This window comes from Osmerus mordax, chromosome 1 (genome assembly GCF_038355195.1).
Source record: "Osmerus mordax isolate fOsmMor3 chromosome 1, fOsmMor3.pri, whole genome shotgun sequence".
In the NCBI taxonomy this organism is placed as follows: Eukaryota; Metazoa; Chordata; class Actinopteri; order Osmeriformes; family Osmeridae; genus Osmerus; species Osmerus mordax.
In genome coordinates this window covers 3,329,874-3,347,087 of record NC_090050.1, presented here as the reverse complement: position 1 = coordinate 3,347,087, position 17,214 = coordinate 3,329,874, and the positions used below count along the sequence as shown (strand labels likewise).

Below are 17,214 nucleotides of genomic sequence, written 5' to 3'. Positions count from 1 at the left end.
CATCTGTGAAGCCCTCTGACATTGCTTATAGGGGCCATACACTTTTTAAATTTGTATTTGATTTGATCAAAGGACTGCCTCCAAATTTGGAAAGTTCTTCTGTATCCAAGACACAATAATACATGATTGGTTCTAGAATTATCTTTACTTGCCTAGTTGATGGTAACGTAAAAAAATAAATAATACAATAATGCTTTGAAGTCATATTATTTTTAAGGTTACTGAACATTATGAATTACTGTGAGACATTTGCAGTCTGTTCATCAGTATGTAAACACATTCCTTAAAACTCAAAGCACAAAGACCTGCTGCAATAACTTTATTTTGGGTGATTAATTTCCCCAAAATGCATATACAGTATTGTGTATTATCAAACAGCATTGGATCTGGGCATGTTTCTTTCTTCCACTCATATACACATAAAAAAAAAGAAAATACTTTAATATGGTATAAAATGTACCCTTACATAGCAATACATTTGCCCACATCATACAAATTTTTGTGAATGCTGTCTTTTGAAAACCTTTTAATTTGACTCAATCATAACATTTGTCAGTTAATCAAACATGATCAGGTTTCCCCCACCCTGTGCTACTTTTTATGCAAGCACCCAAGTTGGTTGAGTCAAAAAAAAAAACATTTTGAATATTGATGTGATACACCAGTTATAAAAGCATCAAGTACATTTTGTAATCATATGAACTAAACTGTGCACAATCAAACATTTTATGAGTTTTTTTCCCTAGGATTGTTACATGTTGTTTAATTGTAACTTGTTTAACTGCATGCTCTTATGGTTCTTCCCTTTGGCACTTATTTGGTTTTTCACAATGTATGCTTCATGTTTTGGCTGCTCGCAATGTTTGGGGCTATCTCGTTGTTATGATCAGTGACCTATGCTCTTTTGTAAAGCTCTCTCTTGGTAGTCGCTTTGGATAAAAGCGTCTGCTAAATGCATAAATGTAAATGGTGTACAGTATACAGCAGCTCACTTCTGCAAACGTTTGGAGTAGTTATTGGGTTTGGAGTAGTTGTGGGGCTTGAAGGTGATAAGGTTTGAGAACCCTTGCATGAAGTACATTAAACTGTTCTGTATTTAAAATTTTTAAATGTCATATTTGTAATACGTTCATCTTGCTTTCACAGCAGATATGTAATGCACAGTAACAATATGTAAAAATGACAGAGGATTGTGATAAGTCCAGTTATAAATGTGTTCATGACCATCAACCTACTATACTGATTGACTAGTAAAGCCAGTCTTGCTAGATTTAAGTGAGGAAAACATAGCTATGCATTTGTAAAGAGATTTTTAGAAGTCAAGCAAAATCCAAGAATAATAGAGGAAAAGCACATTGTATCCACTTGAACCAAATATTTCAACGGTCTTGCAACTCATTTATAAATGACAGACATTGCTGTTGATTCACATCATTGATATTACAAAAGAATACCAAAACAGCACAGACACATAACATGAGTACAGTATTGTATAGTGGAAAATAAAATTACATTAATTTGCATGATATTTAATCTTTGGCACACAAATGACAAGCAAGATGTTTCTTTGCTTGTGGCAAAGGATAAACAGTGTGTTACAGTATTAAATGTATTGAGTTTTCCACTGTGAAATGCAACTGTTACCTTCTATCTTCAACACAGTTGAAGGTAGAATTAAACACTATGTACTTTAGCTGTCTTCTTGATTGTCTTTTCTTAAACAATTGGAAAATGTAAGTTTTGTAGGATATACTTGTCTGAGGCCTTCAACAGATTTTCAACAGATTCTTAACATTTCGACAAGAAGGGTGCATTTCTACACCTTTTACCGTTTACTTAAAATTTAGGGTAGAGTGCAACGTCACAGGGTGGGGAGGGACATTAACATTACAGTCCAAATTACAGTTCAAATATTTTGTAGAAACTGTAGATAGCAATGATTCATATGTACAACAATACAGTCTGTAAGCTTTGGTGAAATTGGGAAACACTGCTTTTACACAAAGCTTAGGGAGAATGTAAAAGGAACAGTATACAGAAGTGTTCAGTCTGATGTTCCAAACTTTGCAATAAGTTCATCGCATATTTTGGTAAGCTCCTCGATTTCTTGATTCTAAGAAGAATTTGAAAAGAAAAGAATATGACTAATTTGATTATACATTCAATACCATCACAGTCCTAAACTATAAACGGTATGTACTATTTATTACAGTTGTTTTATTTGTCTCAATATTGTACCCTGCACAACTATAGTTACTGCATTATCATTCCTATTGATACTTGTCATTACCTTATGTCTGTACACTTGTCATGGTAGGTATGCTGACTGTCATACACATAAACATAACACACAAATATTAAATGTTGCTTCGTGTTACCTTTTGATTCAAGGCTCTCTCCATGGACTCTGCCTTCATCTGCTCCATTCTAAGACTGGCATTTAGAGCAATACTCTCTGCGTTTGCCTTGGAGCGTACCTGGGCAATGTCTGCATTTGCCCTGCAAAAGGTAAACAAGACAAGAAGTAGGTCAAATATAAGAAACAGAATAAACCTGAGAGAATGAAAGAAATAGTATATTGCAATAAGTGTTAAATATAAAGCATCTCATTCACGGAAACCATGTTAATTTTTAACATCTATTTCATCAGGTGAGTCTCTCATATATATATGATTGAATATATATACTAAATGGTTAGATATTCACAAGACACCAAATAGTTGTAAAATGACACCCTGACTGTATTTTATTTTTTACAAATGTGATGTTAATGTTAAAGTAATGTAATGTTGAATATAATGTTTTTTTTTTCTTCTTTTTTTATTTATTTTATTTTTTACAAATGTTAAAATCCATAAAGTCTTTACTGTAGGTTTTTATTCATAATAGATCGCCAGGCACAATACGCTTACTTGTCCAGTTTTTCTTCTGCGTGGATCTTGAGTGTGTGGTACCGCTGCTCCTCTTGTCTTACCCTGACCAGGTATTCTTGGGCACACTTTTTCAAAACCTCTTCATTCTGAATGAAAAACACAGAAAGGTCTTAGAATAGTGGAATTCTGACCTAAACAACTGGTAAACTCATGATATTGTACACTTAATCCCAGACAGTCTCAGCCACATGAACACAGACACTTTCAGAAGCAAAATGTAGTCTATTGCAGTTTCTTAAAATAGTCATGCTCCGAGCATTTGATATTTTTCATGCCACCCAACGTGCATTTGTTTACATTCTGTAAAAAATGACAGAAAGTAGGCATTAAAAGTTTAGGGTGTGTCGGGACGAAGAGCGGGGCATTAAAGCAGTGCTGCTCCTCATTCGAACATGCCTTTTTATCATAGACTTATTTATTATAATTTATTTGTACCAATTAGAAAGGAACTGATTGGTTATAGGCACTAGCCACCTACTCAATTATGCAATTATTCCACCCATATTGTGTAATTTTGCAAGCATTAATCCAGTGCCTTAGCTTGTACTGCTGTTCCTATGTGGTTCCTTGCTTGCACCCAATAAATGATGTCCCAATGTTTGTTTGGTGCCACTGACCTTTTTGAAGCCCTCCAGGACCTTCTTCATGTTCTCATATCTCCTGAACATATCCGAAAGGGAGCTCTCCACAGAGTTGAGGTCTGCCATGGCCTGGTCTCTATCCAGTATCAACTGCTGCACACTCTTGTGGGAGTCCATGGTTTTGTGCTGTTCATCCTCTGGAAGTTTTGCATAGCCATAGAAACAACAAAAACGTTTATTTTTCTCCATCGTAACTAGACACAAGGCCAGATTGAGAAAATATTATCATTATCGTAGCAAGAACTTACCAATCATTAGTGCAATGGTTTTTTCATACTCTGCAACAATTTTTCTATAAATAAATAAAACAATGTCAGTCCTCTAGCCCCATGATCTTGTTGACATTTATGGTACAACAATGACTGAAATATAATACCTCATCTCCATAACTTCCATTCGGCTTTCCTCATATTTTCTCTTCCACTGATTGGCTTCTATCTCTTTAATGATAATCTGTTTGTAAGTAAACAGGTAAAAAATCTGAATAACAGTCTGATAATTTTTTACTTGATGGGTGTCTTATCGGACATTTGTTATAAAGTTACAAAGACAGTCAGATACCTCCTCTCTGATCTGGGTTAGCTCAGCTGCTTTGTCCATTTCACTGAGCGGCATGCTGTCCAGGGAGAGACTTCCTTTGTCTGGGTCCTTGCTTCCCAATCCCTTAGAAGCTTGGCTAACTGATAGTTCTTTATTCTAAAAAGACAGAAGCAGATCTTGAAAGGCCTGGTTGGGCAACAGGTTGCCAACGATGGTTGGCAGGCAAGAGATTGTCATGCTATGTAATAGCTAGCTATTATTTCAGAATATAAGGTCCTCTCCCATTACATGTGTGTAAAGTCAAAGTCACATTCATTTCTATGGCAGATTTGAAAACAACCAGACTTAGCCAAAGTGCTGTACAATTAGCTAAGGCTAAATAAGGCACCAAAATCACTGACATTTATCACAAGGACACATGCACACATAGGATAACATTACTGTACATACATAGTTTCATAAACTATGGATAATAGGTGGGTCTTAATATATTATTTAGGGGAACAGGATCTAACATGGAGCAGAAGACTACAATTAATATTGTAACAATTATTGTATCCTAATTAAATAATATATTTTACTAGAACCTTATATCCAGAAATCCATAACCGATTTAGGCTATACGACTTTTATTAATGTGTACCTCTACTGTACTTTGTACTTACTAGACTGCAAGTATCCTCCTCCAGTGAATCTTGTATCCAAGGCATTGCAGGAGATAGAACAACTTCATCCAGAATACCTAGAAAATGATTTAATACCAACTATATTAGAATGTGACCAAAATAATAAACTTATCTAATTTACAAGAAATTCTGCATGTGGTTTACAATACTTTAAACTAAGTTGTGTTTGAAAAAGGCTGTGCAGATTGGGATAAATGTGATAGAAAGCTATATTATTTCAAATAGGCTTTGGTGTGAGGTTTACATTTCATGTAGTGTTGTATTGTTTATGAATGGCAGGGCCTTGTTGAACAAAAGTGTGTGCTTTGCACGATCCAAAACGTGTCTATATTGTACATATTTTCCTGTTCGTGAACCTTTATCTATGTTATATTTATATAAGTCTAGAACATAAACATTTTAAGTCAACATGTTTATGAAAAAACAAAACGCTAACAAAGGCAGTCAATTGACTGCTACACATTTAAAGTAATTAAATGTACAGCTCTGAAAAAAATGAGAGCCCACTGCACATTTTTGTTTCATAAAAAAAGAAAAGTTGAGAAGGACAATCTTGATTGAGGAACAGAAGGGTACGAAGAGGCCACTGCAAATTTTACCCTTCTGTTCCTTACTCAAAAGAGGTTCAGTGGTCTCTACATTTTTTCCAGAGATTTATATATAAAATGATTAGCAACAAATGCTCTCATCCACTCAACTATATTAGTTTTTAACTGGCCCCAAAAGTCAAATGTTTTTACAATGTGTTAGCAATGTTTATGTCAATACATACAGTGTGTGCCTGTGTCAGTGCAATTTATAGTAATAATGGAATAGTAGCATTGTCATAGTAATTTCTAGCACATGATGTCACATTTCATTACACCCTGTTGATATAGCATACCTGCATTTGTTTTGCTTTTAGATAATCCTGTAAAACACTCTGAGACATGTTTCTCTTCCTTTGACTCGGCTTGCTGGGTCATGATATCATTGGATGCCAGCTTTTCCTCATCTGTAGCATATTGCACATGGTGGGTGATCTCTGGGACCTGGGATACCACACCATCCTTTTCCTATAAACAAACAAACAAGCTATGAGCTCTACTCTCAAGCACTACTGCCAGTATTACCCTAACACTTACACTAACCAAACCACACACCTAGAGGAATATCTGTCATGAAACAGCAAATTATTTTCTTTGGTGTTACTGACAGTTATTAATTCAGCAAATGTTTTTCATTTGAATCAAAATTGATGTATAGTACAGTAAGTACATCTCATACAGTAACAGTTAAATAAAGAATTAATATAAAGAATAACATAAATAATTAGGGTTAGAAAACAAGGATTTTCGTAAAGCATTTTGAGGTAAAGACAAACTCAGTAGTGGGATTTCTTTATAGTAATGAAATATAATATAGTTGGTTTTATGATTTTTTGGGGGTATATTTGATGATGACCTTAGTGTGATGGATGCCAATTGATGAATCATTGTATCTCTGCAAGGCTGGGAAGAGAAGACAGTAATGCACATCTCCACATGAGGAAAGATTCTGCATATGACACCATTGCATACCTGACTGCAGATGTCCAGAACCAAGGATTGTTTTTCATGCTTCTTAGTATTTTTAAATTTTCTACAGGGAAGCATAAGAAGATTGCATGTTAGGACAAACAAAGATCAAAATGTGTACAGTCAGGTTGCACAGTCTACTGTATGCAAAGACTGTTTGGACTGACTGACTGACTGCAGGACAGGAAGTTTCCATTTCCAATTTTATATCTTCCCTTCAGTTCATTAGCCACAGGGATCTACCATGTGGCAAATTTGGTGGCTGTTCCTAACCAAAGGTCACTTTTACAGTGGGTGTACTGAGCATATCGCGATTTTTAACTTAGAAAGGGGCTTGGAGCTTGGAGTGTAATAAAAAAAAATTTACTTCTAGGTGTTGAAATTTAACCCTGACATATTTGTTCATAAAGATTTTGGTTGAATGGTATTGATGTCAAACTATGTTGAATTGTATTATTATATAGAGCAGTGTTTCTCAACTGGTGGTTGCGAGCTGATGTGGAGAGGGTCATGTGCTTTGGCTCATAAAATAAAAAATAGAACTTAATATAAATTACCGAACTTCCAATGATGTGCTTTTATTTTGAAAGGTGCTCAAGTCTCACGCATTCACTGTGAGAGACTAGACACCTACAAGCCAATCAGAACCCCTCCCCCCCGGTCGTGACTCAATGACCAAGGGCAAAATGTGGATCCTGAGGTTAGCCCAGTTGAGAAACACTGATATAGAGCTACCTATACTACCAACCTCAAAATCTGATTGGCTAAGAGCCATGGTACATTGGTGATATGCCATGTGTGAAAAAAGATGTAGACTTTCTATTGGTATCACAGCATTAAAGTAAAAAAGTGTAATATGTATGTTAAGTGATTGATGTGCCTACACAGTAGTTATGTTTGTTACTTTTGATTCAATTGATAGTCAATCTGTGATTATTTGTTGACTTACGTAGTAATCTTGTCCTTGCGTTTCTTTGGGCATGCTTTAATCTCTTCTGGGGGGTGTATCACAGGCCTCTCTTGTGAATGGGGGGCCTTGGAGGAGACTTCATTATCTAAGGTCTTCGATGGCTTAAATGGGTCTATAGATTCATCAAAGCTTTCTGGATCAAAGCTGTAAGACCCCTTGGGTGGCATTGGGGAGCTGTTCACTTTATTGCTTCCTCCAAATGGATTAAAATTAGGGTCATCCCACTGACTGGGGTCACAATTATAGCTGGACTTCTGAATAGGAATATCGTTCAAACTTTGAGACACGGACAACTCCGAAACCTGCACTGTAATAGATTCTGATGTTGGTTTTGAGGTTCGGGTCATCTGTTTCTTTGATGGGAGCTTGCTCAGTGGCTTTTTACCGAACCTCTTTGGCAGTGGTTTACTGGCTCCATCATTGCCAAGCCCATTCTCACTGATAACAGGGTTGAGCTCAACCTCACTACATGGTTTGACCTCCACATCTATTCCAGGAACAACACTAGCCTCACATGTTGGCAGGGAGCTAAGTGGACACTCTAATTTGGACAGGGAACTGGCAAAGCAAGATGGAGGGGAGTTTTGGATCTTGGAATCGCCACTAGTGAAGAGGTTGAAGCTGTCATCAATCTGGTGAAGGTTGATAACCTCAGGGACTAGTTTATCATGGTCCTTGACTTCATGTGGAGCCTCATTTAGGTCCCCTTTTATCTTTGGTAAAGGTGAGTTCACTTTTGTAGGTTTTACTTTCAGTGTAAAAGAGGTTTGATTAGGTTGTCCACTATTAAGCGTCTCTGAATTTGTGTGAGCCAGAAGGCGGTCCTCTTGAAAGTCTGTTGCCATGCTGATTGGTGCAGTAGTAGCTTGATCTCTGTCTCCTTCAGGGTGCTGACACTCTGGTGCTTGTGTTGTGGGATGTGATGTCACAGCAGGGTGCTGACACTCTGGTGCTTGTGTTGTGGGATGTGATGTCACAGCAGGGTGCTGACACTCTGGTGCTTGTGTTGTGGGATGTGATGTCACAGCAGGGTGCTGACACTCTGGTGCTTGTGCTGTGGGATGTGATGTCACAGGCCCATTTTGGTCCACTGGGTTCTTCATGGGGCCCAGAAAGTTTTTGAGCTGAACCATGGCTGGATTTTTAGGGACACCAAGAGCTCCAACAGAACTTTCAATCATTAATTGTTCATCTTCTTCATGGCCTTGATCTGGCAAAGCCATGGGAGACAAATGGAATCAAAGAGAAAAGTTAAGAGTTCAAATACAACTCAAACACAAGAAGATCAAACATTGCATGAGAAAGGAAGTCTCCACTTTATATGTAACTACATTGTTAAAAGCCTGTGTTTTGAAACTAAACCTAGTGGCAACTGAGATGTAATCAATTTAACTTTGCTGGAAAACATAACAAATATCTGTGAAGGTTATGAAACATGTTCTCAATATTTACAGTATTACAAGTACCACAAATGCATTCAGCAACCCATACTTTCAACAAGATACATTTGATTTAAGATAATGATGTGTGTTAACACCACCATCTCAGTCTCTACCCTAGGTTTTGTATTTGCTGTGTCTGTCAGGGGGGAATTATGGATTTTGTAGTTCTACACAACTGATGTTGAGACAAAGTCTCCACTTCGTTCTCTCGTGCAGAGCCGTTATGAAGCAGAACTACCAAGGAGTAGTGTCTGTAGGTTACTCAGTCAACATACATGTTAAACTAAGTCTTCCTGTCTGCTGGAACTGACTATTGGTAGAGAAATTATCCAATAAGCAATCTTCTCTTCCTAGCATGTGTTATGTAGCTGACATCCTGCTGTCGTGTGTAAATCTTGGCCATCGATCCATACGATTTGTGATATATGCCTTTTTAATCACACACAATTTAGGTTGTGGATAATTAGCTTTGTTTAAGAATCTTTGAGGAAGCCATAACATTTATTGTAGACTGTAGGCGCAGACCGTGGGTTACACATAGTAAGAGTAACTAAAATTGGGATGTGTAATTACAAGAATAGTGTAACAGACATATAATCAATAATTTAAATGCAGTTTAAAAGTTAATCCTAGTTGAAAACTGTGTTGAGAAGTCAGACAACCATATGGTGGGGATGCTGCTATTGTTGATTTTGCAAGTCTGCCCTGGGCAAGGGAACAGCAATAGCAGACCATGTCTGTCATCCACATAACATTCATGCAACAGTATGTTGCTAGGAGACAAGGGAAGGTCTAGTTTAGTTATGTACAGTGGCAAGGAGTGATTCATCTTCTAGACAAAGCTTTGTTACATTGTTGTCATGTTTTTTCTATAAAAAATAAGCCAACAAATGGTCTTTCCATTACATCAATTGAACATGGTGTATTGTGTGTGTGTAATAGAGAGAGAGATGGAATGTGTGTGTGTGTGTTTTGCAAAGGCTAAAGATAAATCAAAGCCATGCCCAAGCAGAATAATTGTTTATTTAAATCACATTTAAATGTATTAAATGAGAGTACACAATATTATTTCTTAATTATTAATTAAATATTATGACAATATATTATCATAATATTTACATTTTATTACACAATTGGAAGGGGTCTTAAAAAGTACAGATTTTGTATGATCACAAGTATGTTTGCACTTTGTAAGAATACTTTAATAAGTATAATATAATTTTGTTTGGGTGAGCTCTGTCACACACAGATAAACACCTTTACTCTCTACCGGATGCCCCTACATCTACAATTGAGTCTCACCTGCTATGGTCAGGGCTAACTCCAGGTCTTCTGGCACTGTTAGCAGAGAGTGCACCGGGGTTTCTGCCTCAGGGGTCTCAAAATGGCTCTCAGAGTCAGAGCTGTAAGTGAGAGAGACAAGTAGAAGGCGAGAGATTAGCTTGGTTATTTTGACAGTACCTTTATTTTTATAGTCCTGTGTTACAATAAAAGCAAAATGACAGTTAATGATAACACAAAGTGGTACAGTGCCTTTGTACTGTCGCCTCACAGTTAAAAGGCCCTGGGTTTGATTCCCCCTTGGGGCACAGTCTTCTCCCATTGCTCACAAGGGCTTCCTTTGCAAATAACCCCAATAAAAACGCACAGATCAGATTGCTCTCCTGCCCAATATTCCTGGCCAGGCATGAGGCGAGCACTTGGACTCTGTCCCCGGTCGCCTTGATGTGGCTGATCACTGCTCCTGGCTGCCTTCGGTGGAAGGACAGCAGGATGGGGAAAAGCAGAGAATACGTTTCTACGGCGGACACTCCCTGTATGCGTGTGTGTGTTCTGGGTGTCACCATTCCCTGTGTGCATGTGTGTCATGCTGACAGACAAATAAACATTCCTTCTTTCGTCTTCCAAAGTAAAAACAAACTTGAGTAATAATGTATTAGAGGTATAGATCGTTCTGATGTCTTCCAATTCAAAGTCAAGGTACACAAAGGGAAAGGAAGAGTTGTTTATCATACAGTACATGTATGAAATACATGTGGTTGGGTAATTGTTTTGGTGTTTTTTTCTACCATTATGCAACCCCATTCCAGCACTCTGAGGTACTGGGTACTGTTCATGTTATCTTTCTAAATGTCATATGTATAGTAAAACAAACAAAAAACTAGTTAAAGCCTATGACGTTTTCCTCATATTAGTACAAATATGTTTTGACAAGTAACATGCCTTATATCTAGGACACATTGTACAGACAGGTGTTGGTATTCATGCTTGTAGTTGGATGTATATGAGTACATGCACATCAGCTCAACTTGTGGTTGCTAATATCAATAAGATGCAATAATGCTTTCTCCTTATCACTAGGACACATTGTTTTTGAGTGTTGTTGCAGTCTTATGTACAGTATGAGCTTGCTATATCAGTGACCATAGCTGGATTCCATTTTTCTACTAAATCCTCCTTGCTTGGTTCCGAGGGTTGTGTATGTTTCCTCCTCATTAGTAGCATTTTCATTGTCTTTCTCAATCTCCCTTTTCGGCCACATGCCTATTCCCAACCCACTGGGACATAACTCATGTTTACAAACTCTAAAGATCTGATCAACTCAAAGATCACTTTCCTTTTGAGGTCAACAGTGCCTCAAGTGATAATGCTATCAGAAACAGGACAGGACAGATACAGTGTGTGGCTTATGCGATTACATTTGTACCTGTCTGCACGTGCTTTTCTCAGCCATACATTACTAAGGTACCAAAAATAATTATAGCTATTCTCATTTAAACCAAAACACCATCTTGTGTAATTATGTATGTAATGGTGTTAAAATGCAACAAGCAAAATCACCTGCTGTGGAGCCCAGAGAAAGAATCTGTCCTCCAGCTGACCAGTGGCTGCCACAGGTAGAAAAACTGCTGCTTTCATCTTCTCCCCCTTCTCATTCCCTTTATAACATACACACATTGTACTCTACCTCCTCGTCTCCCTCACAATCTGCTCTGATCTCTAGACTCTGCTGTTCACAACACACTCGCCTGAAGCCTTGAGACCTCTCTTCGTCCTCCTCCAAATCCTCCCTGCGCAGTCCTTCCTCCTCCCTGGCCTCCTGGCCCTCTTCATCCTCCTGACCCTCCTCTGCTCCTCGCACTGTAGTCCAAGTCCACTTGGCCCATGAGGCGGGTGACAACCAAGACATCCTCTTCAGTTTGAATATGTTTTTCCAAGCAATAAATAACTATTCCAGTTTGACAATTGGTAGATTAGTTTATGACTGATTAAAAATTTAAACGGTGACCTGTTGCAGGTTACATATCTTCATGTGCCACCTCCAGATTGTTTACTTCTTCACATAGTAGCCACCAAATTCATTAATAGATAAGAAACATGTATTTAACCTGATTAACCTTTAACCTTGACCAAATATAAATGCTACAACCTGCTTTCTCTTTGTCGAGCTTATTTCCTCTTCCTTTTTTCTCTACCGAATTGCTTTCTTTTTTTCGCTGTCTGTCACGCTCTCACTCTCTGGCTGAATACCACAGAAGTGATCAGCTGGTTTCTAGAACTGCTTGCTCTGACTCTGCCTCCCCCACCAACCTCAACTTCACGACCATTCCATTGTGAGGAAACACAGGGGGAGACAGCAACTTGCAGCTTCAAAGGCTCTCTGAGCCAGCTCATTTTTCAGCCCCTATTTCAGCCCCAGTGAATGGTAGAGTCCTACCACCCTCACGCTGAAGGGAGAAGAGAGGAAAGCAAACCCAGACAGGGGAGGATCGAAGCCATCTGGAAGAGCTCCCTGTTTCACAGCACATAGGGTTATGGAATGTAGAAGCACAGCTTCATACTGCCCGCCCAAGGTATTTTGGTTCAACCGTTTAACTGTCACCCTCCTTGCTCAGTTCAAGATATGATCAGTAAACAAACCTGTTCTGTGACATAAACAACAGAAGAGCTTCAATAGGTGCAGAAGGCACCCCCCCCCCCCCCCCCCCCAGCACCCATACAGGTAAATTATCACCAGCAGAATAAAAAGGCTAATTACTTACTGTAAAACTGTACAATGCTTTATTTCACTAGCCATTTCCACCCATAGTAATCTAGCCCATGTGATGTATTCCATTACCACATTATGATTAGTTTTGCCTAATTCATTTTAAGTGGGCCAGTTGTAATTTTGACATGATGTCTTCTGCCGTTTAGTCCATGGCAACTGTAAGACATTGACTGTCAGTCACATAGACTTGCTATAGCTGCTTAAAAGATGTATAAAACTAGTGCTTAAGAATAAAAAAAGAATTAATACACAACAGCAGCAAACAGGCCATGCAGCATTCTACCGAAGTAAAAACGTATCTGCAGTGTAGCAGGGCCAAAGAGTACATGTCTTATCTTGCTTTGCTAAAGGCATATTAAAGTGAAAATACATGCTAATGTTCAGTATAGTTCCCAATTGTCACGCCCCCTCACAGTCAACAGCCGGGTAGATAGCAGTGCTCTAGCTCTCCAGATTATTGACTCTGTCTTATTTGATTGATTACTGTGCACCTCCATCTGTGTTAGTACTTATACCACTCATTTCTCCATGGTCTTTGCAAAGTCTTGTTGTGTCTAATGTTAAGAACAAACCGAGCAATTCTCTTGGATTACCCTCTGTTGCCTTGTTTGATACCTTGTTTCAATAAACTCTGCTCTTGGATCTACTCACTGTTGTGTGGCTCGTTACACCAATGAGATACAGACAAAGCTGAATTGAAACATTTGACTGAAGATCAAGAGGTTGCAGGTTCACATCCCTCTGTAAGTTGCTATGGATAAAAGTGTCAGCTAATTGAACACATTATAAAACATTTTGAAATGGGGTCTGAAAGATGAGAAGTATCAATGACTAACTTTAATTTACAATGAGCTTAGGGAAGTATAGACCACACTGGAAAACAGACACGGCTGTGATTTTTCTGTATGTCGAACAGAACAGAACACTTAAATTTGACCATCAGTCATGACAGCAAAATAGATTTTGGTAAAGGCCAGCAAACTCAGGCACCTGACTGGATGCTCTGTGTCGGTGTGTATACATTTTACATTACATTACATTTAGTCATTTAGCAGACGCTCTTATCCAGAGCGACTTACAGTAAGTACAGGGACATTCCCCCGAGGCAAGTAGGGTGAAGTGCCTTGCCCAAGGACACAACGTCAGTTGGCTTGACCGGGAATCGAACTGGCAACCTTCGGATTACTAGCCCGATTCCCTCACCGCTCAGCCACCTGACTCACCTATAATGTATAATGTTACGCCAGTGACACAGACTCTTGGGCTTGGAAAATGAGGGTTTTGTGAACTTCACTACAAACCTTTACAATTGGGGACAGTATAAAGACATTTGGATTTATTTGTTGATGATCTAAATTTTCAATGCAAATACTACTTTGAACACAACAAATTTCACCCAATTAAAATTGCTCTCATAAATCTTTGGCTGTAATGAGGTGTTTTTTTCCAGGTTCATTCAAGTAATTCATGCAAAACCCGACCAAAGGAAAATCAGCATCACTTCAATAAACTGTATCTAGGGGCTCAGATGTACCGAAACACTTGCACTTGGGTAACACTTGACATTGAGTGTTACTTGACAAGGTTTTTAACTGGTTAAATTATGGTTGAAAAGTAATTTACAAATATTGTGATGATTCAGTGATAAGTAACTATTACAAGAATAATAAAACAGCTTTGTCTTTTTTACTTACATACTTCATTTATAAGATACATGCACCTTGTGCTTATTTTTTATTTATTGTTGTCTATATGCCATGTTGGGAAAAAACGTACACTACAGAATATATCAATGCTGATGAAAAATTACTTTAGTCTTTGACCTACTGTATTACACAATGGGTAATTTAACAAACATGTGAATGATATGAAGTATGGAAGTCATTTAATAAATCAATATTAATGGAATGTATTATCATAAATCATTTACTATTCAGTAAATGCTTTTAATGTCGGTATTACATGTATAATTAGTCGGTGAAAAACGTCCTACACTTTGGATTTCCTATGAGACTTATTAAATCCATGTTGAAATAATTGCTTATCAGTGAAATACATCAGTGGTGTTGCAGATGTAGTTTTCAAGTACTTTTTTTTAACCATGAGTAAACCCTTTACAACAATCCCCTACCCCACGGATAATTTTATATTGATGAAAACAATCACTAATCACTAACATCACTATTATGTAAGCAGCCCCAAATCCAAGTGTGTCATCATGTATGTCAGTAACATTCAATTATAAATGAGTAACATCAACCTGGTCAAGCAAGTGGGCCCACTACCTTTAAACAAGCCAAGAGGCAGGTCCTTGTAAGCACAAGAGCAAAGTGTTTCCAAGATAATTTAGTAATTTGGCATGAGATGTAATAATTTAAACATGGGGGGTCAGATGGCTGAGTGGTTAGGGAGTCGGGCTATTAATCAGAAGGTTGTTGGTTCGATTCCTGGCCGTGACAAAATGACGTTGTGTCCTTGGGAAAGGCAATTCACCCTACTTGCCTCAGGGAGATTGTCCCTGTACTTACTGTAAGTCGCTCTGGATAAGAGCATCTGCTAAATGACTAAATGTAAATATGTATTCATCACAGTGTACACATAATGATAAGACTGTTAATCTGCTCACTTCTCAACTCAAAGGTTTAGACTACCCTTCCAACCAATCAAAGATAAACAAAGTGAATTTAATGACTGGTTAAGCCATGGTGGGAAAGAATTTAAGGTGAAAAGAAATTGCTGCATGGAAATATTATTCTTATTAATCATACATAGAACATAATAGGATTCATATTTTCATAGGGGGAGGAAAGAAGAATCTAAGGAAATAGTTTAAAGCCTAGAATTTAAACTTGTTTAAGACCTGGGACACAATTTTGTTTCTGAACAGAGTGCCCAAACAGTTGCTGAATGTTGCGAGCATGTGAATATTTTCACAAGTGTGCAAGTTGACTTTTGGACCCTTTTGGAGTCTCTCCATTCACACTTAAGCATGAAACCAATATGGATGAAAACAGACTGTCGGACAATATCATCCAAACCAATACTATTCTATTTTGAACATATTAACAAATACAAATGTGTAGAAACAAAAAGTTGACCTTGACAAAAAACACCGAAGAGTATTGCACTTTATTTAAATGTTTACTTTGGTTATTACCTACGTTTAAAATACATAATTCAAAGTTCCCACACATTTAATCTCATTGAACACCATCAATTTAACTGCTGTACATGCAGGAATAAATAACTCCAGGTTGATTTACTTACATTCTATTTATTTTCTGTTGTGACGAGTTGGAATCCCTGCTGGTCCTTTTCTGTTGGCTGTGAGAACCACCCATGATATCAGTCTCCCTTCCAAAGGGGCCTGAAACCGGTTTCGGTTATGTTGTCAGTATCAGGTGTGCTTCCAAGACTAGTGAATGTTCCATTTTTTACACTGATACAACAAACCTCCACTCCTGTCCCTCCCTCCACTCCTCTCCCTCTATGTTTCTGTTTGTCATACTTGTACTGCCTCCTACCCAACTCTTTGCCCCTCCTTTTCATCCTCACTAAACATACACACACCCACAAAGGAAATAGACTGGTAAACATTCAAAGGTGGGTATTGTATAGCAGTAAAACTAGATAGGGCAGTGTGAATCCTGGATAGGATTAACCATTTGTGACATCAGCAATGTTTTGTTTTCTTTTTGCAGTATAACTATAGCTTCCAGGTTGACAGATACTTCTGTCGAACTCTATTACTTTCAAGTCAAGTTTTACATCTAACTATAATTCCAGGAATCTTGTGTGTCTGTGTGTGTCTGGATTAGTGAGTCGAGAATAGTATTAAATTGGAAGTCGGCAGGTGTCTTGCTCCGGACCCACGGATGTGCAGTGCTGCGTGTGATGTTGCTTGGATGTGCTGTTTGCGTTTGGGAAAAATAAAGAGGCTTACATATATATAAATGCATTGCCCACTTTTTAAACGTTGTCTACAGCTTCAAATAATTTTTCAGACCAGTCGGTGGCGCTCTTGGTCAACAATAATTAGTTTCAGTTGGTGCTCCACATACCCACTCATTAACATTTGCATAAATATTTTATTTAAAAGATTGTATGGTTGTGCTTTCAACCTCATTAACAGTGTAGCTATACATTCGTTCCAGACTAATATGATTAACAGAAGCATGTGTTTTACTTAATATATGATTCATTTTATATCACTTTAATATAGCAAAATAAATACATTTGTATTCGCTTTCTTTTAGCCTGCTAGCTAACAAGTTAGTCTAGTGTCATTTTCTGCTCCACTGCCATCTTTTTAAGATTAAGATTATAAAAGATAATTGTCATTATCTGCCCTACTTATCAATTCACCTTCATTTTCCTTTATTGACTGTCATTTCA

At 37.8% G+C, this 17,214-nt stretch overlaps 1 protein-coding gene across 2 annotated transcripts; it reads right to left on the bottom strand.

Moving 5' to 3' along the window:
* Positions 1-306: 306 nt before the first annotated feature.
* On the bottom strand, positions 307-16,273 carry tacc1 (transforming, acidic coiled-coil containing protein 1). 2 transcript variants are annotated; one of them, XM_067240971.1, is made up of 13 exons: positions 16,087-16,273; positions 10,071-10,171; positions 7,306-8,536; positions 6,360-6,420; positions 5,684-5,855; positions 4,780-4,856; positions 4,136-4,270; positions 3,951-4,027; positions 3,823-3,866; positions 3,551-3,711; positions 2,913-3,019; positions 2,379-2,499; positions 307-2,113 (listed from the first exon to the last, which is right to left on the bottom strand). In XM_067240971.1, exons 1-13 carry the CDS (start codon positions 16,158-16,160, stop codon positions 2,045-2,047), a joined length of 2,430 nt encoding a protein of 809 aa, XP_067097072.1. In that variant the 5' UTR covers positions 16,161-16,273; the 3' UTR covers positions 307-2,044. The 2 variants fall into 2 exon arrangements, with proteins under 2 accessions (XP_067097072.1, XP_067097071.1); XM_067240970.1 differs by lacking the exon at positions 16,087-16,273 and adding an exon at positions 11,798-12,331.
* Positions 16,274-17,214: the final 941 nt, after the last annotated feature.